The sequence below is a fragment of the Saimiri boliviensis genome, chromosome 4 (genome assembly GCF_048565385.1).
Source record: "Saimiri boliviensis isolate mSaiBol1 chromosome 4, mSaiBol1.pri, whole genome shotgun sequence".
NCBI lineage: Eukaryota > Metazoa > Chordata > Mammalia > Primates > Cebidae > Saimiri > Saimiri boliviensis.
Genome location: NC_133452.1, coordinates 32,890,465 through 32,912,773, shown reverse-complemented (window position 1 = coordinate 32,912,773; position 22,309 = coordinate 32,890,465). Strand labels below are relative to the sequence as shown.

Sequence of the window (22,309 nt, the reverse complement as noted above, 5' to 3'; positions counted from 1 at the left end):
TTATTACTTTCTCAGAGCACTGTGCTACTGAGAGTGAGTTGAAGTGACTTTAAAAATGACATAAATCATGTATATTAATTTCTTATTTTCCCACTGAGTTTGCTTATTACAATTTAAAATATAGTTAACATTTCTTCTCATTGTCAGATAGCAAGGTTTATCAATTTGCTGAATTTTTGTAGCATATTTGATCCATTAAGGTTTTTGAGCATTGCTTATAAAAACTTAGTTTTCACGTAAGTATGCAACTGTTAGTATTCTGTTATGGAGGAAATGTATTTGCTTATTCATTTTAAGAGTTAAAATCTTGTTTACTTTTAAAAAAAATGAATCAATTATTTACTTTTTGGTAATGATAGAAGCTGAGAAGTCTATAATGATAGGTATTGTATTAGTCTGTTTTCACATTGTTATAAAGAAATACCTGAGAGTGGGTGATTTATAAAGAGGAGATTTAATTGATTCACACTTCTGCATGACTGGGGAGGCCTCAGGAAACTTAAAATTATGGCAGGAGGTGGAGGGGAAGCAGATACCTTCTTTACAAGGTGGCAGGAGGGAGGAAAAGAGAGAAAGAGGGGGAAACCCATCAGATCTTTTGAGAACTCCCACACTATCACAAGAACAGCATCGGGAAAACTGCCCCCATGATCTGATCATGTCCTACCAGGTCCCTCCATTGACACATGCGGATTACAGTTCAAGATGAGACTTGGGTAGGGTTACAGAGCCAAACCGTATCATTCCACTCCTGGCCACTCCCAAATCTCATGTCCTTTTCACATTTCAAAACCAACTGACTTTCCAACAGTCTCCCAAAGTCTTAACTTATTCCAGCATTAACCCAAAAGTCCAAGTCCAAAGTTTCATTTGAGACAAGGCAAATCCCTTTTGCCTATGAGCCTATAAAATAAAAAAAAAAACAAGAAGTTAAGTTACTTCTAAGATACAGTGGGGCTATAGGCATTGGCTAAATGATTCAAATGGGAGAAATTGGCCAAAACAAAGGGGCCACAGGCCCCATGCAGGTCTGAAACCCAGCAGGGCAGTTATTAAATCTTAAAGCTCTGAAATGATCTCCTTTTACTCCATGTCTCACATCCAAAGGGGTGGGCTCCCATGGCCTTGGGCAGCTCTACCCTAGTGGCTCTGCAGGGTGCAGTCCTCATGGCTGCTTTCACTGGCTCTCATTGAGTGTCTGTGGCTTTCTCAGGTGTACAGTACAAGCTGTGAGCAAATCTGTCTTTCTGGGGTCTGGAGGACAGTGGCTGTCTCCTCACAGCTCCACTAGTCCCAGTGGGGACTCTGTGTGGGGGCTTCAACCCCAAATTTCCCTTCTGTACTACCCTAGCAAAGGTTCTCCATGAGGGCTGTGCCCCTGCAACAAACTTCTGCCTGGACATGCAGGTGTTTCCATACATCCTCTGAAATCTAGGTGGAGGTTAAACTCTTGTTGTCTTCTTTTTTTTTTAATTGCATTTTAGGTTTTGGGGTACACGTGAAGAACATGTGAAATTGTTGCATAGGTGCACACATGGCAGTGTGGTTTGCTGCCTTCCTCCCATCACCTATATCTGGCATTTCTCCCCATGTTATCCCTCCCCAGCTTCCCACCCTCTGCTGTCCCTCCCCTATTTTCCCCCTACAGACCCCAGTGTGTGATGCTCCCCGGCTTGTGTCCATGTGTTCTCACTGTTCAACACCCACCTATGAGTGAGAACACGTGGTGTTTGATTTCTGTTCTTGTGTCAGTTTGCTGAGAATGATGGTTTCCAGGTTCATCCATGTCCCCACACAGGACACAAACTCATCGTTCTTTGTGGCTGCATAGTATTCTATGGTGTTTATGTGCCACATTTTCCCTGTCTAGTCTATCATTGATGGGCATTTGGGTTGGTTCCAAGTGTTTGCTATTGTAAACAGTGCTGTAGTGAACATTCGTGTGCATGTGTCCTTATAATAGAACGATTTATAATCCTTTGGGTATATACCCAGTAATGGGATTGCTGGGTCAAATGGAATTTCTATTTCCAGATCCTTGAGGAATCGCCACACTGTCTTCCACAATTAGTTGAACTAATTTACACTCCCACCAACAGTGTAAAGTGTTCCTAAACTCTTGTCTTCTGGGCACCCACAGGCCCAACAGCACATGTAAACTGCCAAGGTTTGGGGCTTGTACTCTCAGAAGCAATGCCTGAGCTGTACCTTGGCCCCTTTTAGCCATGGCTGGAGCTAGAGCAGCTGGGATGCAGGGCACCATGTCTTGAGGCTACACAGAGCAGCAAGGCCGCTCAGGCCCACAAAACCACTTTTTCCCTCCTAGGCCTCTGGGCCTGTGATGGGAGGGATTGCTCCAGAGATCTCTGACATTCTCTGGAGACATTTTCCCCATTGTCGTGGCTACTAACATTCCAGTCCTTATTACTTATGCAAACTTCTGCAGCGTGTTTGAATTTCTCCCTGGGTAATAGGTTTTTCTTTTCTACCTCATGGTTAGGTTGCAAATCTTCTAAACTGTTATGCACTACTTCCCTTTTAAATATAGGTTCCAAATTCAAATCCTCTCTTCATGAATGCCTGTGACTATACACTTTTAGAAACAACCAGGCCATTTCTTGAATGCTGTGGTCCTTAGAAATCTCTTTTGCCAGATACCCTAAGTCATCGCTCTTAAGTTTAAACTTCCACAGATCTCTAGGGCAGGGGCAAAATGCCATCGGTCTCTTTGCTGAAGCATAGCATGACTGACCTTCACTCCAGTTCCCAATAAGTTCCTCATCTCTATTTGAGACCACCTCAGCCTGAACTTCATTGTCCATATCACTATTAGCATTTTGTTCAGAACCATTCAAGAAGTCTTTAGGAAGTTCCAGACTTTCCCACATCTTGCTGTCTTCTTCTGAACCCTCACATTATTCCAACCTCTGCCTGTTACCCAGTTCCAAAGTTGCTTTTACATTTTCAGATTATCTTTATAGCAGTATCTCACTGTCTTGGTACCAATTCTCTGTATTAGTCCTTTTTCACACTGTTGTAAAGAAATACTTGAGACTGGGTGATTTACAAAGGAAAGAGGTTAAATTGACTCATAGTTTCACATGGCTAGGGAGGCCTTAGGAAACTTACAATCATGGTGGAAGGTGAAGAGGAAGCAGACACCTTCAGAAGGTGACAGGAGAGAGAGAGCAGGGGAAACTGCCACTTTTAAAACCATCCGATCTCGTGGAAACTCATGATCACTGGAACAGTATGGAGGAAGCTGCAGCCACGATCCAGTCACCTCCCACCAGGTTCCTCCCTCAACACGTGGAGATTACAATTCAAGATGAGATTTGGGTGGGGACACAAAGCCAATCCATATCAGGTACCAATAAAAAGTATTAACTCAGAATGACAACCAGTCCTGCATTTAAAACCAATGTGTTTTCTTCAGAAATGCATTTACATTTAAAGCTGCACAATGGATTTATCAACTGAAGGCCTTTTTTTTTCTTTCTTTGTATCCTGCTTTTTTTCCTTTTTAAAAAGTTGAGGAAATAGTTGGACTTGATATATTTCCTTTTGCATATTTAGTCACGCCTAGCCATTCATTTTGCAGTGGATTAATGCAGTAAGATTTTATTGCAATTTATAATAGCAGTTTAAAGCCTTTTCCTGTAAACATTGTGATTGTACAGAAAAATAGTTTCTAGTTAGATGTCAGTTGAATCAATTCTCACTTTTTGGATTTTACTGCCATTAGGATGTGATATATCATCACTTTTCAATTTTCATGTTTTAAAAGCATTTACCTTCTTTTGGGTTTGTTTTATATTTTGAAGTTTAGACTTGTATTGAAAAGGCAGAGCTGCTTATACTTGTAGCACATATGATATCAGGGATGTGCCCGTCATTGATGTTGCAGGTGTAAATAAGACTCGTGCTGTTATCTGGTTGTAGTTTTGGGACGTGCAAACAAACCATTTAGGGTCCCATGTAAATTAAAAAAAAAAACCCACAAAACCCAACCATTCAATACAACATGATAGATGTTGAAAAGAGTTGTCTAGAAGATACACAGAGAGGAGAACCAGGGACTGCCACAGAAGAGGTGCTAATTTGGCCTGAGTCTTGGGCAGTTAGTAGTTTGCTAGGCAGCCCAAAGGGAAAGGGACATTTCTTTTTTTGTTGTTTTGTTTTCATTTTGAGATGGAGTCTCACTCTGTTGCCCAGGTAGAATACAGTGGCACAATCTTAGCTCACTGCAACCTCTGATTCCTGAGGCAAGCAATCCTCTGGCCTCCTGAGCTCAAGCAATCCTCCTTCCTCAGCCTCCCAAGTAGCTGGGGCTACAGTTCTGTGCCACCATGCCAGGCTAAGTTTTGGATTTTTTGTAGAGATGAGGTTTCTCCATGTTGCCCAGGCTGGTCTTGAACTCCTGGGATTAAGCAATCTATTTGCCTTGGCCTCCAAAGTGCTGGGATTACAGGCATGAGCTACCACATCCAACTGAAAAGAACATTTCTGATGGAGAAGAGCATCTACAAAAGTTAAAGACTTGTGAAAGAGGGTGGCGTGTTCATACAACCACATGTCCTTTGGTGTGCCTGGAGCATAGAGAGTGTGTAGTAGGAGATGAGGTAATGGAAGTGGGTAAGGATTTTATCCCGATGGGCCTCAAATACCTGGATGGTGGGGGTTGGACCTTATGCTTTGAAAATTCAGGAGAAAGGTAGACTGTGTAGATTTTGGGCCACACACTGTGAGCAGAAAACAGGACATATATAGGTAGATAAGTATTACCCACTTTCTACTCAATTTACTTCTTCAGGTATTAGCTATCAGGTAGGACTAGACTGTAATTCAGGCATTTGGAATTTCAATACCTGAAAACGGTGTGCAAAGGCTTAACTGTAGTTTTATTTTATTTTATTTTATTTTTGAGAGGGGGTTTCGCTCTTGTTGCCCAGGCTGGAGTACAGTGGCGTGAACTCAGTTCACTGCAACCTCTGCCTTCCGAGTTCAAGTGATTCTCCTGCCTCAGTCTCCCAGATATCTGGGATAACAGGCATGCACCACCATACTTGGCTAATACTGTATTTTTAGTAGAGATAGGGTATTACCATGTTGGTCAGTCTGGTCTCAAACTCTTGACCTCAGGTGTTCTGCCTGCCTCAGCCTCCCAAACTGCTGGGATTACAGGTGTGAGCCACTGTACCCAGACTTAAGTCTGTGGTTCTTAAACTTTGCAACAGATTAGCATCACTTTTGGGAGCTTTTAAAAATCTTTTTTTTTTTTTTTCTTTTTTTTTCTGAGACAAAGTCTTGCTCTTTTGCCCAGGCTGGAGTGCAATGGTGTGATCTCAGCCCACTGCAGTCTCCACCTCTTGGGTTCAAGCAGTTCTGCCTCAGCCTCCTGAGTAGCTGGGATTACAGGCATGTACCACTATGTCTGGCTACTTTTTGTATTTTTAGTAGAGACAGGAGTTCACTGTGTTGGCCAGGCTGGTCTCAAACTCCTGACCTCTTGATCCTCCCATCCCGGCCTCCCAAAGTGCTGGGTTTACAGGCATGAGCCACCAAGTCCAGGCAGGAGCTTTAAAAAATCTTCATGCCCAGGTCACAGTGTTTGGGGGTTGGAGCCAGACATCATTATTACTTAAAGATTCCCAGGTGATTCCAATGTGCAGCATAGTTTGGAAGCCACTGCCTTGACTTGATCAACATTCAATTCTAATGACCTTGATAAGTGTGTTAACTAATAATTTGGGGATTGTAATATTCAAAATGTAGACTTAAAAAATCTTTAATAAAAGGAGTGATTTGATTTACCTTGCAAAATCATTATTCTCAACACATTATTTAACCTCAATGCTTTCTAAAATTTTTTAAAGAGAAAATGGTAGTTTTAAATAGATGGAAACTTTAATAGAATGTGTGCAGATGGAGAAGGACTTTCAAGCATGACTATTGCTACTATATCTATTGTCTGTCTCATACACAAAGTGTAGGTGTCAACACTATGCATGTCTCTTTTTCTTTTTTAAAAAATTTTATTTTTGCTGCACTTATTTGTAAGATGAACACTATGCATGTCTCTGAAGTGAGTTAGTGAATTATAGATAGAAGTTAAAATTCCATATCTCTGATTTTAGAATCTGTTAGCGAGCATATGTAGGGGAATTATGAAATCTTATTTGATAATTTAAACGTATATGAAACTAACAATTATGTTTAGTTTTGCTGCAAGCTAACTCGAAGTGAAATTATTGGCAGAGCTATATATCTAAAATTTATGTTTTACATAAAGAGAGTAATAGAAGCATACTATATAACAGGTATGTAGTATGCTGTTACATACATGTAGTTACATGCCTCTTTTATATATGTAGTTATATACCTGTTATATACTATGCTTTTATATTTAAAAAGTACATACCTGTTATGTATTATAAATATATACATGGTATATATACATTTCAAAAAGAAACAATGGAAAGATAATTTAAAAAGTAATAAAAATGGTTACCTTGAAAGGGGGTAAGGGAGAAAGCAGGGGACAGGGAACTAGAATGGAAATAAGATTTCTTCAAATATAACTTGTGTTATAGTTCTGACCTTGGAACCATTGAAATGTTTTATGTAATTAAGAACCCCGCCGGCCGGGCGCGGTAGCTCAAGCCTGTAATCCCAGCACTTTGGGAGGCCGAGGCGGGTGGATCACGAGGTCGAGAGATCGAGACCAACCTGGTCAACAAGGTGAAACCCCGTCTCTACTAAAAATACAAAAAAAATTAGCTGGGCATGGTGGCGCGTGCCTGTAATCCCAGCTACTCAGGAGGCTGAGGCAGGAGAATTGCCTGAACCCAGGAGGCGGAGGTTGCGGTGAGCCGAGATCGCGCCATTGCACTCCAGCCTGGGTAACAAGAGTGAAACTCCGTCTCAAAAAAAAAAAAAAAAAGAATCCCAGTGGGCTGGGTGCAGTGGCTCACGCCTGTAATCCCAGCACTTTGGGAGGCCAAGATAGGTAGATCATGAGGTCAAGAGATCAAGACCATCCTGGCCAACATGGTGAAACCCCGTCTCTACTAAAAGTATGAAAATAAGCTGGGTGTGGTGGCGTGCGCCTGTTGTCCCAGCTACTCAGGAGGCGGAGACAGGAGAATCACTTGATCCAGGGAGGCGGAGGTTGCTGTGAGCTGAGGTCACACCACTGCACTCCAGCCTGGGCAGCAGAGCAAGACTGTCTTACAAATAAATAAATAAATAAATAAAAAATTAAAAAAAATTTAAAAAAATCACAATATATTAATAAGTTGGAAAGGAAAAAGCAATTGCTAAAAATTTAAAGCAAGCACATTAATCTAAAATTCTATCAAATTGATGCCATAACTAGGTATTGAAAATAATTATTTCAAGTGACTTAAAAAACCCAGCATTGTGATTATACATTCCTAGTAAGTCTGATAAACAGAAAGAATTAGGGCTGGGCAGGTGGTTCGCGCCTGTAATCCCAGCACTTTGGGAGACCAAGGCGAATGGGTAACTTGAGGCCAGGAGTTTGAGAGCAGCCTGGCCAACGTGGTGAAACCCCATCTCTACTAAAAATATAAGTATTAGTTGGGTGTGGTGGTGCGCACCTGTAATCCCAGCTACTCAGGAGGCTGAGGCAGGAGAATTGCTTGAACCCAGGAGGCAGAGGTTGCAGTGAGTGAAATCGTGCCACTGTGCTCTAGCCGGGGTGGCAGAGTGAGACTCTTGTCTCAAGAAACAAAAGCAAGCAAAGAATTGGAAAGAAATTTGAAACTGCATTCAAAAAGTTAACATTGTTACTTTGAAACTCATGTACATTGTAGGATAAGGCATACCAGTAATTATGTTATTAGAAACTGTAAGTTTTAAAGTGAGAGAAAAGCCTCATGAGTATAAAGAAGTTAAGTAGAAATGATCTTAAAGTTGAATGGGGAATAGTCATATAAACTTGCGATTTATTTTTCTCTGTCTAAAAAACTACATATTTCCTAGTTTTTTTGCGCAATAAAAATTTAGAAGAAGTGACAAGTAAGTAGCAGTGAATATTCTTAGTACCCTGAATATGGTCTCTAAATACTGTTTGCCACAAAAAGGAGTAGTGTCTTTGGATAAGTCATTTATTCTAGGACTGGGCAGGAATGCACGCCATCTTCTTTTGTCAGAAAGCAAGAAAGCTATGAAAGGCCACTGGAGACATATCAAAGGGAAGAGAAAACTTGAAGGGACTCTCATTGGCCGAAGATGAGACTATTGGAACATCCAAAAGAATGAAAGCAAATTTCAACACCCCTCCCCCCATACACACACCTTTTCAGTCCTTACATGGAGATGGAGTTGTGATTAGGAAAAATGTAGTCACCATTGAGGATTATTAGGACAACCAGCTCATTATTCTGAAAATTGATAAACAAAAGTAAAGAATCAAGGCATTTACCCTTCCTTTTTTGTATGTTTTATTGTGGTATTATAAAACAGTTGATAAGAAAAGTTCTGTATAACAGAGTTCTAGCTAATAAATGCAGAAGGAGTAACAGAAAATCACCATTTAGTAGCCCCTAATGAAATAATGACTCTAGGCAGGGATCATTGTGGATGCTAAAACCACTAGTTTAAGATTGAAACATTCTCTGAATAATCTTAGGATCACTAAAAGTGGGTCAACCAGAAATTATATGCCTCCTAATATAATTGGGAGCTAAAAAAAATGAACTGAATCTGATTAAGCATCCAGATCTAACTTCTAATTTAGAGGAAATTGGAAGGGTAGAGTAAAAAGTTAATTACCACCATGAGGAAACAATTGGGATAATCCAGAAGGTAGGACATTCTGCAAGAACAATAACTTCAACAAATAAATATTATGGGATGAGGGGCAGGAAGAGCAAGATGTGGGGATGAGGACTGTCCTAGCTTAGAAGAGACTTAGGAGATGTAACAGCTGAGTGTAAAATGTGAGTCTTATTTGGATACTGATTCAAATAAGCCGACTGTGAACAAAATAAAACAAAACAGTTTTGGGACAGTCAGGGAAATATGAATAAGGACGGAGTGTTAAGTGATATTAAGTAGTCATTTTTAATCTTGTTGGTGTGAAACTGGCCTGTGCTTCTGTAAAAAAGATGGACAGGCCTTATCTGCTGAAGTATTCAGGGGTAAAACGGTCTGATGTTAAAATACTCCAGCAGTCAGTTATTCAGTCAATGATGGGCCAGAGGAAACACGATGGGCAACATGCTGATCGTTATGGCAGGTGTGTAATAGGTGCCTGGGGTTTATTATACCATTCTCTCTACTGTTTTAAAATTTTTATAATAAAAAAAATTGGAAAATGTAAGTTTCAGGGCTGGGTATGGTGGCTCATGCGTATAATCCCAGCACTTTGGAAGGCCTAGGCAGAAGAATTACCTGAGCCCAGGATTTAGAGACCAGCCTGGGTAACATGGTAAAACCTCGTCTCTACAAAAAAATAACAAAGTAGCTGGTTTTGTGGTGTGCAACTGTGGTCCCAACTACTTGGGAGGCTGAGGTGGGAGGATCGATTGAGCCCAGAAGGTGGAGGCTGCAGTGAGCTATGCTCATGCCACTGCACTCCTGCTGGGGAACAGAGTGAGACCCTGTGTCAAAACAGGAAAAAAAGAGAAAATTTAAGTTTCACCTTAAATATATAGCCCTTTCCAATCACTCGGTAATTAAAAGTCAGTGTCCCTTGCCTTTGTATTGATATAGATAAGAATCAAAATTCTGGACATAGTTTCTATTTGACAATTTTTAATTAAATAGACCAGCTTAAAAAGGGCAATACTTTACAGTAGATTAAAGATGAGCTCTTTGGGAATTGGTTTCAGTAATAAAATTTGTCCTCTCAAACCGTAGTTCTGATGAGGTTCAGATTTCATAAAGCAAGCACAAAACATTGTGCAGCGGGTTTTGTTCTTTTTCCATTTTCCTGGTTAATTTTCTTCACCACTGCCAAGAGTAATTTCATAAGATAGGCCTCTAGAGGACCCTGCTCTTAAAGCATAAAGTCAGGCACCGCATCTCTCTCTTCCTTTTTATATTTCATTTGTGCATTTGCCATGGCCACTATTTGAGTGGGAGTGGAGGGGGAGGCTGGGAATAAGGAAGACATGGAAGAGTAGACTTAATAGGAGATGTGCTTTCCATTCAGATTTGTTCTCTTTTTCTTCCTTCATTCCAGAAACTTTTACTAACTCTACTGTATGCAAGAGACTGTACCAGGCTAGCTGGGACGACGAACACATTAGGTGTGCCCTTGCCCTCCTGGACAGTCCCTGCCCTGTCTTGGGAGGCAGGCTTTTGGTTATCTAATGTCTGATGTGGTAAGCACTGTGAATGTATGCAATGCTGTGGGAAGGGAGGATTTGTCTCGGGAAGGGGCAGGGAGGGCATCCTTTGGTCTAAAAGGGAAGTAGGAATGAATTATTCAAGTGGAGAGGCCAGGGTAATGTTAGAGGCAAATGAAAGAGCACCTCAATCAGAAAGTCTAGAGCCTACGTGCTTGGAGCTGTCCGTGTTTTGGCCATTGTGCTAAGATCAGTGGAAAGACACTGCAGTTTTAAAATTCTATGAAATATTTAATAGGTTATAAAATACATGTAAGATATAAAAATGATGTATTGAACACATGCATTCACCATCTAGCTTAAGAAATGAAACATTACCTTTACTGCTGGCATCCCCTGGTTACCCTTTCTGGTCCTATCCTTCCTCTCTCTCCTTTTTTTTTTTTTCTTCCTAGAGTAACTGCTAGGCTGAATTTTCTATTTATGTATTTTTTTTTTTTGCTTTTCTTTCTATTTTTATTACATGTGTATGCATCCCTAAGTCATGCATAGTTTTGCATGATTTTGACCTTTGGGTAATAAGAATCAACATGGATGAATCTCACATAACGTCGAGCGAAGGTGCTAAGTTGCAGGAGCTGCATATACTGGCAAATCACTGAAAGGCTTTGTACGGGGGAGTGACATTTAATTTATATTTTATAAAGATTACTTTTTATGTAGTATGGATAGTGGATTGGAAGTTAACAAAAATGGATGGGGAGAGCAGTTAGAAGGATGCTAATCTAAGTGGTAACTTATGGTTGATGGTTGTAACCTCTTAAGAGGAATCATACACAAATTCCCTTTAGGATCTTATCCCTCCCAACTATTCAACCTTGCTGTTCCCAAATTTGGTAAGCTTGTTCCCTGCTTCAAGGTCTTTCCCTGTTCTCTGTAACCTGAGCCTTTCATCTCATATCTGCAGAGTTCAGTGTTTAACTGCACTTAAGTCTCTGACCATTGTGTTGAGAAGTGACCCCCTGCCCTTGTCATTATTTTCTATTTTCCTTACTCTGCTTTTTCTTTGTAGTTTTTTTTTAATTGCAACTTTAAATTATACATTTATAGCATGTTTACTGCTGCTAAAATAAATATGGGGGCTGGTCTTGTCTAAATTATTAGCCCCCTTTCTCGTGCCTAGTACATAGTAGGTGCCTAATAAATACTTGTTGAATAGGTGAGTGATTTGGTTGACATTGGGATAATGGAATTCATTCTTCCCTTTTTGGCTGTCTCCCAAACATCTCTCTGGCTGTGAACTTTTTTCAGAGCTTGAGGTTAATGCCCAAACCCTGTCTTACTGCCACCTCAAACACAGTATATATAAAATTACATTATTTTCCTTCCTTCAGTCTTTCACTTTTATTAATGCCGCCATCGCTGACAGTCCTCAGCCACGAAACCTTGGTGTTATTTTGCAGTGTTTACTACCCCTGATCTCAGGGTGCTGTATGTCTTTAGGGAAGTTTTCTGGTTACTATTTCACCTCTGCTTTTTTGCCTATTGACATTTTAGCCAGCCCTCAGGGCCCCGCTTCAATCCTCCTCTTCTGAGCACCAAGCTGAATCTTCCATCCAAGTACCGCTTTTGTGCTTATGTCTATAATTTGTTTTGTTTTGTTTTGCTTTTGAGACGGTCTCTCTCTGTTACTCAGGCTGGATGGAGTGCAGTGGCATGATCATGGCTCACTGTTGTCTTGACCTTGACCTTGTGGGCTCAAGTCGTCCTCCCACCCCAGCCTCCTGAGTAGCTGGGACTACTGTTACCTGTCACCACACCTGGCTAATTTTTAAATTTTGTATATGGTTGGAGTCTCGCCACATTGCCCAAGCTGGTCTTGAACTTGTGGCCTCAAGCAATCCTCTTACCTCAGCCTCCCAAATTGCTGGGATTACAGGCATGAGTCACCATGCCTGCTGTAGTTATTCTTTTTCTAATTAAAAAAAAACAAACAAACAACCCACACAGTCTCCTGATCTGTTAGTTCCTTTCCTATATCCTAATATTATAAACATAGTAAAACACATAAAGTATTTATTAATTGAATTGCCTTTATTTCCTTTTCTTTTCTTTTTTTTTTTTTTGAGACAGGGTCTCACTCTGTCACCCAGCCTGGAGTGCAATGGCATGATCTCAGCTCACTGCAACCTCTCCCTTCCAGGAGCGATTCTCCTGCCTCAGCCTCTCAAGTAGTTGAGACTACAGGTGCACACCGTCATGCCTGGCTAAGTTTTATATTTTTAGTAGAGATGGGGTTTCACCATGTTGGCCAGGCTGGTCTTGAATTCCTGGCCTTAAGTGATCCAACTGCCTTGGCCTCCCAAAGTGCTGGGATTATAGATGTGAGACACCACACCCGGCCTATTTTCTTCTTTATTATCCCATTTTTAACTTCACCACCATGTATGTCCCGCTGTTAGCTCCGTCATGGAGACCTAATGCTTGCCCCTTGGTTGTGCAACAGAAGACAGCTGGCAGTAGCAGTGCCATCAGCATGGTTTTCTTTTCTTACTTCCTGTCTTTGGTGTTGATTCAAACTGGATTCTCTTTCGATGGAGGCTCCTGCAGTTGTAAAAGGTGAGGAGTCGACCGGGCGCGGTGGCTCAAGCCTGTAATCCCAGCACTTTGGGAGGCCGAGGCGGGTGGATCACGAGGTCAAGAGATCGAGACCATCCTGGTCAACATGGTGAAACCCCGTCTCTACTAAAAATACAAAAAATTAGCTGGGCATTGTGGCATGTGTCTGTAATCCCAGTTATTCAGGAGGCTGAGGCAGGAGAATTGCCTGAACCCAGGAGGCGGAGGTTGCGGTGAGCCGAGATCGCGCCATTGCTCTCCAGCCTGGGTAACAAGAGCGAAACTCTGTCTCAAAAAAAAAAAAAAAAGGTGAGGAGTCATAGGGTTTCACCAGCTGCATCACACTGGAGGTGTGTGGAGGCAATGGAGTCTGAGCTGATGATGCCGGTATTTAGTTAGTAGTTCTCTGTACCTACCTAGCGATGATTGAGGGTGTAAAGAAAATTTAATTGGTTAAATTATTTTAACCAGTGTTTGAGTACCTATTGTACTGTGATGAACATATGTGTACAAGATGTTTGCTCATTAGGAGTCTCTAAAATCTAGCAGATATGACAGTTGTTTAACATTCTTTTTAGTAAATACAATATGGCAAGTGCTGATTTAGAAGTAGGTGTGAGCTGCTGTTGGAGTACGTAGAAGGCAGCATATGACTCACAGAAAGGCTTATCAGGGGAGCTTATTTCATAAGGGATGTAACGGGGCCACATCTTGATGGATAAATGGAAATTCACAAGTGGACAGGGGCTTTAATATCTTGTGTATGGGTAATTCATGAAAACACAATGGAATCAATCTGGGCCCAAATGTAGCTCCAGTAAAGGGTGATACCAGCAGGGGTAGAGCTTTATTTCCTTGATATCATGGCTTAAGGTAGCCAAGAAGTTCTGATTCAACAGTACCCTCAAGTAGCATGCTGTACAGATAGCCTAGCATAGCAATTAAGGGTGGGCTCTGCAATTAGGCTGCCCAGGTTCAGATTTCATCTCTGCCCCTTACTAGCTTTGGGGCTCTGGACAAGTTATTTAACCTTTCTGGGCCTTGACATAGTATCTACTTCATATAAATGAAGATCAAATGAAATAAAATACATAAAGTCCTTATCAACAGCATCTGGCACTCAGAGTGCTCAATAAAGGTTTGCTATTTTTATTTTTGACTGTTTACATCAGCCTAGTGCAGAGACTGGCAAACTACAACACATGGGCCAGGGCCAAATCTGGCCTGCAATTCGATTTACAAATAAAGTTTTATTGAAACCAAGCCATGCCCATTCATTCAGTATCGATTATGGCTGCTTGTTGTGCTACAAGATGTGGGTTTAGTAGTTGTGACAGTGACCAAATAGCCTGGAAAGTCTAAAATATTTACCATATGACCCTTTATAGAAGAAATGTACCTTTTTTGAAGAAAGTTACCACTTACTATATGGTCCTTTATAGGAGAAATTTACAGGTTAAAATCAAACTCTTTAGCTCTCAAGATCTTCAGTGATTGCTTCCAAACCAGTCTTTTTTTCTATCCATAACTAGCAGATGGCCAGGGCAGCTCTTTGGTTTTCACTGCCCCTTCTATTCCCTTCATAGCTGCTGTCTTTTGCTGGATTGTGCTTCCTTTAGTGTTCCAGCTACTCCTCTGTCTTCTGCATGAACTTGGGCAGCAGCAGGGCAGGGCCAGGACTAGGGTAGGATGTATGAGGCACTCACTTCAGATACACAATTTAAGGGGGCCCCAAAAAACTTGATAAGCAACATAATTTGTTAATATAATGTTTTAAAAAATAAAAATTAATGCCAAAACTTATGATGAACAAAATATCAATATTTTATTTATTTTTGGAAGCTTAATATAATTTTTATTAAACTTTTTTCCAGGTTTATTATGATGGGCAAATAAAAATTTATAAGCTGGGCATCGTGGCTCACGTCTGTAATCCTAGCACTTTGGGAGGCTGAGGTGGTAGGACTGCTTGAGCCTAGGAGTTTGGGACCAGCCTGGGCAATATGGTGAGACACTGTCTCTACAAAAAAAAAAAAAAAAAAAAAAAAACTGGGTGTAGTAGCACACGAAAGCGTGACTCCAGCTACTTAAGAGGCTGAGGTGGGAGGACCGCTTGAGCCCAGGACATCATGGCTGCAGTGATCCGAGATTGTGCCACTGCACTCCAGCCTGGGCAACAGAGCAATACCCTGTTTCAGGAAACAAAAACAAAACCAAACCAAACCAAGTTGTACAGCTCAGTGTTTTGATCTGAGTATATCTTGAGTAATGATTCCTACAATCAAGCTAATTAACATATCCATCACTTGAATAGTTACCATTTTTTGTGTATGAGGTAAGAATATTTAAGATCTACTCTCAGCAAATTTCAAGTATACAATTTCAAGTATTCAGTAATACATTATTATTTATTATAGTTACCATTGAATCTCTAGAAAGTATTCATCTTATAACTAAAAGTTTGTATCCTTTGATTGATACAGCCTCATTTCCCACACCCCCAGCCCCTGGCAATCACTATTCTACAGTTTGTTTCTCTAAGTTTGACTTTTTAAGATTCTGCCTACAAGCAACAAAGCATCAACAGTTTAAATAAAGACAGGATCAGTATTACTGATGTTTTTTTTTTCCTCAGCCTCCTGCTCTCTGCTGCCCACGACTATGTCCTCAGGCTCGACATAGTAGTGGGCAGCAGAGAGCAAGTAACCCACACTTAAGTGGCTTAAGCCCAGATACTCATACTTCCTACATATATGTTGGGGAGAGTAATAAGATTCAAAGTCACCTGCTGACTGATCATATGAAGGGCATATACTCAGGTCCCTGCCAGGACTAATTTTGTAAAGTATAATTATTCACATATTTTGTTGAAGCTTAGTTTACAGGAGTGATCTGTGTATAATTCGTTATATAAAAGGGAAGAATGAAAACATTTCCGAAAGTTTTCAAATGGTTCATTTGAAATGGTTCCTTGAGAGGAGTGAAGCATACATTAGAATGGCAGCATTGGATAACTAAAACTGTTTACCAAGAGATCTGGAAGGACCACCTGGTTCCTGCAAGCTTTTTCTAAGAAAGGCCAGATAGGGATATTAATTGAATTTTAATGCTTTCCGATAAACATTGACCCAGCAAGCTTTTTTAGATGACTAACTTTCTAATCTGCTTTGACATTTCTTCGTGGACCTGCAAACAGTGATTTTTTGGTAGGTTTTAAAATATGTATAATTTGTTTTAGTGAAGAAGGTTTGGAAGTATTCTGTAGAATTCTATTAAAGCAAAATGGAGTCTTATTTGTAAGGAATAAGTCTAAAGGAATGGACAAGATCAGCCTTTCATTTCTCAGACACCGTGTTGAGATGGACAGGAATTATTTGATGTTTTGACATAGTAAATTAGTTGTTCTGCCTCTTACTGTTATATAACAAGAAATAAAATGCAGTGTTGAACTTGATGCTCTTTTGCTTTCTAAATACTTTCAAATGTTTTTAGGTGTATAGTGTTGATTGGAGCCAAACCAGAGGTGAACAGCTTGTGGTGTCTGGCTCATGGGATCAAACTGTCAAATTGGTATGTTAGCATTATTATATTCAAAAACAAATATTCCCTTCTCTAGAGTTTCCACTGAATCTTTTTTTCTTTTCCAAACATACTTCTGTAGCTTTATGATTGGACAGCTGATTTTCTTTAAAAAAATTAAAGCATTTATTAGAACTTAACATTTTGTAATCTTTTGGCCGCAAACTAATAGTTAGCTCAGCATTAGTTTGGCCCTTAAATACCATCTTGCTTTATATCAAAATAGAGCTTTAAAAATCCTTGATATCTGCATGAATATTGTCCATGTATATATAAATGTATATCATTTATGGGTATAAATAGTATGTGTAAAAGCATAAATTTGAATTTATCCCTCTTGAGTAATTGATGTGTTCATTTATTTGTAGTGGGATCCAACTGTCGGAAAGTCTCTGTACACCTTTAGAGGCCATGAAAATGTCATTTATAGCACAATCTGGTCTCCCCACATCCCTGGTTGTTTTGCCTCAGCCTCAGGTAAATAATTCTGTATTTGCCAAAAGCCTTACTTGTAGTGAATAGGTGGTGTTGTTTTTCCCATTAGGTGGCGCTGTGTACCTTAGATTCAGAGAGAAAACAGGAGTCTTACTATTCTTTTGTGCTCTTAAGACTTTCCTTCTTTGTCAACCTCTTGACAAGAATTAGGTGAGGTTCAGGTTACTTTTGATGATTCCAGCTCCTAAAGAGTAATTTTTCAGTTTCTGGCAAGGACAAATTCGTGGATGATAATGTTACAACTGAGATATGATCTATGTTTAAAAAAGAAGGTCTTGAGTTTTGTTTTAGAACACTGTTATAGAACCTCTGAGACACGCATCTGTTTGTCGATGAGCAAGTTGAGTTTGGAACTGAGATGTCTGGCCTTGTGAGTAAAAATTGTATCACTGGCTTATAATTGGTAACTAAAGCTATTGCGTATATCAGAGCACCCAAGGGGCCAGTATTCACTAAATTGGCTGGACATCTAAGCCTTCAGATGAATCAGAGGGGATTTGATGAAAATCAGGTACTGGACCTGTAAGCTCCAAAATATATTCTTTAAAAGCTTTCCTTGGGAAATGGATACAGTAAAGCTGTTTTCTGCCAATTTTTATGACTTGGGGAACTCATTGTAAGATTGATTTCTCAAACATTTGCTATTTTCCTGAAATCCTTTGTGATGATTTACAAATATTAATCTACTTGGTACTTTTTAAAAGATTCAAAGTTCTTCTTCCACTCTGCAAAAATATTGGAAGGAGTTTTGGTATAGTAAAAAGCCAAGGCAAGCTCCAGAATTCTCATTGTGCCTTAGCCATTTCAAACACAAGAGCATTTATTTACTGAGCTATGTGCCATGCGTTTGTAAGCAAATGCAGTGCTGAGATCATCTTTGCCTCTCTTGTTTTCATACATTTCCTGTAACACTTGTGTATTCTTTTACATAGCCAAATGCCTTACAGAGCCAAACACTAAAATATTTTTAATTGTTGTTACATTAGATACGGGAGTAATCATCTTATTTGAATTTTAAAAACATATCTGAGTTCATCTTGATTGTTGAGAAGGACATTGCCAGTGAGTCAGTCAGATATTTATTGAATGTCCATCATTTACTGGGCACCGGAGATTGAGTGAGGAAAACAGATGGAGTCCTTGCCCTCCTAGAGCATGTAGTCCAGTAGGAAAGAGGAATGCTAAGACAAGAACTAGAAGCAGCTAATGATAAAGACCGTGAAGTTCTTTGAAGGAGAGGTAATATAGCACAGTGGTCAGGAGCAAGGATTCTGGAGCTGGACTGCCTCGGGTCAAGTTCTACTTTCCTGCTGTTATGAGACGTTCTTTGGTCATGTTGCTTAACCTCTGTCTCCTCATTCCTCATTTCTAAAATCAGTGTGATAATGGTATCTACATCATGAAGTTTTGAGGAGGATTAAGTGGCTAATGTACATAAAGGGCTTAGTTAGGACAGTGACTAGTAGAGTAAACGTTCTGTATTACCTTTTTTTTTTTTTTTTTTTTTTTTTTTTGAGATAGGGTCTAGCTCTGTTGGCCAGGTTGGAGTGCAGTGGTACCATCTCAGCTCACTGAAATCTCTGCTTCCCAGGCTCAAACAGTCCTCCCACCTCAGCCTACTAGCTGAGACCACAGGCACACATCACCATGCCCAGCTAATTTTTGTAGTTTTGGTAGAGACGGGGTTTCACTGTGTTGCCCAGGCTGGTCTAGAACTCCTGGGCTCAAGCAGTCTTTCAGCTTCAGCCTCCCAAAGTGCTGGGATTACAGGTATGAGCCACTGCACCCGGCCTTAAGTGTTACCTCTTATTATTAACACGTGTGCCCAGAATTCTTTGGAAATGTATAAATGGATTCCTGAGCTTGTCAGGGTTGGCTGATCAGGTCACTTCCCTGTCTAAGCTGCTACCTCATGAATAAGTAAGAGTTAGGAAATGAGAAGCAGGAAGCAAAAGTTGGAATGTGGAGAGAGCAGAACATATTTGAAGACCATCAGAATGGCCTTTGTAGTGTATATGTGCTGTAACAATGGACAGTTAGTGCTCATCTGAGAAAGAAAACTCTTAGAACAGAGCTCTAGAGTAACTTGCTGTAGGCAGGCTCTGGAATGCATGGACTAGTAACATACTAGTCCAGTGATTCTAAAATCTCGCTAATCATCAGAACCATTGGGTGAGCTTAAAAAAACAGCAGCAGAATTCTGGGCTTCATCTTATAGTCTTGCTGAATAAAAAGACAGAATACCTCTCTGAGGTATATTTTTAAATCCCAGCTGAATCTAGTGAGCAGCCCAATTTGGGAAGCACTGTACTAGTCTATGGAAGAGCTCTGTTTGAGATGCCAACTTGACAGCTTAGTTCCATTTGAGGTAATGGGAATTGCGCGTCTGTTTTCAAAGGAATATATTCAACTCTTTTTTTTTTTCGAGAAACCTACAGAATGGTTCCAGTGCTGAATTCAGAGAAGTGGGTTATTTAGTTTGAGAACTGCTTAGTTTTTTTTTCAGTTTTGTTAGTGAGTTTATCTTTATTAATTCTCTTTCTTTGTCTTCTTGCTTACAGGCAAGTGCATGTTACAGCCATAACATAATCTTTGCGTAAAGTAATCTCAACTGCAAAGTTTGTAGTATGGAACCCAAAGTTGTAAAATACTTGTTTTTCATGGTGGAAGCTTATGTGATAAGCAGTCAAGATGTATTTTTATGTCTAATCCTGTTGCACACATACAGTTAAGTGTATCTTTCAACTGATTACAACAATTTATATTTTAACATAAGGTACAAGAATGTAACATTTAGTTTATTCCAAGAATTAGTCACCTTCAAGGCTGTATAATTTTGCAAATCTAGAATCAAATTTGTTATCATTAGCTAAATTAAGACAGGCCAAAATGGGGGAAGTTTTAGAGAACTATTAATAGATCTAGATTTACCTTCCCTAGCAGAGTTCCCTAAAGACACTGCATTTTGCCTAATTCATGGTAGTGATGTTAGTACAGAATTCATATTTCTAAATTATATGAGATAGAAGGGAAGAATATTTGAGCTCTTTTTATGAAGAGGATTAATATGAAGTAAATTATCTTTGGAATCATTTAAAACTGAATTATTGTTGTCACAGACTCCATCTAATTGCGTTAAGTCATAACCATGCCTAATGTGTGGGATTCAGTAGTTAAAGCACACCTCATTCTATTGTAAGAAAGAGATATATTACATCTGAGAGGCACAGAGCATTTTGGTTAAGTTATATTACATTGGCCCCAAAGTACCCTTTTGCTACTCAGTTCACTTCCCAGTTCTAGATTCTGTTTACACTCATTCTCCTTATGCAACTTCTTACCTGCTGCAGTTTGAAATTAGACATAGTAACAGCCAGCACTTCCTCGTCCATATTGTACATTTAAATTCACTGGTTCTGGCTAGGTACAGTGGCTCATGCCTGTAATCGCAGCACTTTGGGAGGCCAAGGCGGGCAGATCACTTAAGGTTAGGAGTTCGAGACTAGCCTGACCAACATGGTGAAACCCCGTCTCTACTAAAAACTCAGAAACATTAGCTGGGCGTGGTAGTAGGCACCTGAAATCCCAACTACTGGTAGGCTGAGGCAGGAGAATCCCTTGAACCCAGGAGGCAGAGGTTGCAGTGAGCCGAGATCGCGCCACTATACTCCAGTCTGGGCAACAGAGTCTCTGTCTCAGTTTAAAAAAAAAAAAAAAAAAATCACTGGCTCTGTCAGTAGCAGGTCTGCAACTGATAAGAGAATCTGGCAATTCAGGTGAGTCTATGGCACCATCACAGGGCCCTAATAAATGTCTGCCTGTCAATGAAAGGCCAATTGTCTAGAAAATTCAATTTAAAAAACCACATAAATACAGATGTCCTGGCAGCTGAAAGAGTTGAATGAGTCATTGTACCATTTGGTCAGAAGACCTCTTTTCTACCTGGAAACAAAATGGCGAGGACAAAGTGCCAGATGGTTACATTAGGAGTTGCTGTCAAGGAAGGGGAATTCTCAGCTTTTGCCCAGCGGTCTTCACATTTTTGTGCCTGCTAAATTAACCGCAAGAGGGGACAGCTCAAGTCATGGCTTTTTTTTTTTTTTCTTCTAATATTGCCTGAAAATGGTGGTGGTATGGAACATAACTGTTGTGCCAGAGAGGTAACCTTTGTTGTTGTGTTGTTTAATCTTCTGTTGAAGCATAATACACACATTGAACAGTATGTAATCTTAGTATACAATGTGGCAAATTCTTACAGTGAACACATCCTTCTAACTGGCACCCAGATGAAGAAACAGAACATTCCCAGGGGGCCTCCTCCCATCCTTATAGTCACCAATAACATGGATTCATGTTACCCATTTTCATATATTTGTGTCTGGTTTCTTTTGCAGCATTATCTCTTGTGAGACTCATTCATATTATTGCTACAATAACAGTTCTTAATCTCCTAGTCTGCTTTCACTGTAATGTTTTGGTACTTGTAAATTTTTTTATTTTAATTTTTTGAGACAGAGTCTGGCTTTGTCACCCAGGCTGGAATGCAGCGGCACAATCTCAGCTCACTGCAGCCTCCACCTTCTAGGCTCAAGCAATCCTCCCACCTCAGCTTCCTGAGTAGCTGGGACTACAGGTGCATGCTACTAAGCCTGGCTAATTTTTGTATTTTCTGTAGAGACAGGATTATGTGGTTGCCCAGGTGGGTCTGGAACTCCTGAACTCAAACGATCTGCCTACCTTGACCTCCCAAAGTGCTAGGATTACAGGCGTGAGCCACGATGCCTAGCCTCTTTTGGTACTTTAAATCAGTTCACATACTCATATTATTAGGGTGAACCCAAGCTTATTGATCTTGAGACAGTGCTATAGCTGTAGCAGTTTATAGTTTCACCCTAGTGTTAGATATAAATTCCTGAAAGCTAGTATATATTATTTAGCCATTTCATATATTTTAATGGAAGCCTGGTGCTTAATCAAATGGTTTTCTTTGGAGCTAGCTTCAGGAGACTGAAGCCTCAGGAGAATACCCTTCACTCCCTTATGATAATGAGTAATTTCCTTTGCCTACAAGTGATAGAACTGGGACTATGTTAGAGCTTTGCAAAATTTGTTAAAAAGCATATCCCAGAAAGGGAAGGGCTGCTTGAAAGGCCCCAGGTCACATTCTGTCTCTCACCTGGACTTCTCCCTACTTGTTCACCTGACTCTGCAGACTGGCTTTTTCCACACAGTAAGACATGTGGCCACCAAGTAGCTCATGAATTTATATATATATATATGATTTTTTTTTGAGACAG

At 40.1% G+C, this 22,309-nt stretch overlaps 1 protein-coding gene across 2 annotated transcripts in view; it reads left to right on the top strand.

The window, feature by feature from the left end:
- Positions 1-22,309, top strand: part of PEX7 (peroxisomal biogenesis factor 7) — an 88,388-nt gene that overhangs the window by 8,236 nt on the left and 57,843 nt on the right. For both annotated transcript variants that reach the window (XR_012517174.1, XM_039467948.2), the window contains exons 4-5: positions 16,431-16,508; positions 16,886-16,994. Coding sequence is in view for 1 of the 2 variants with exons in the window: in XM_039467948.2 (XP_039323882.1) it covers positions 16,431-16,508; positions 16,886-16,994 (187 nt within the window). In the remaining variant the exon portion in view is untranslated. The remainder of the gene's footprint in view (positions 1-16,430; positions 16,509-16,885; positions 16,995-22,309) is intronic.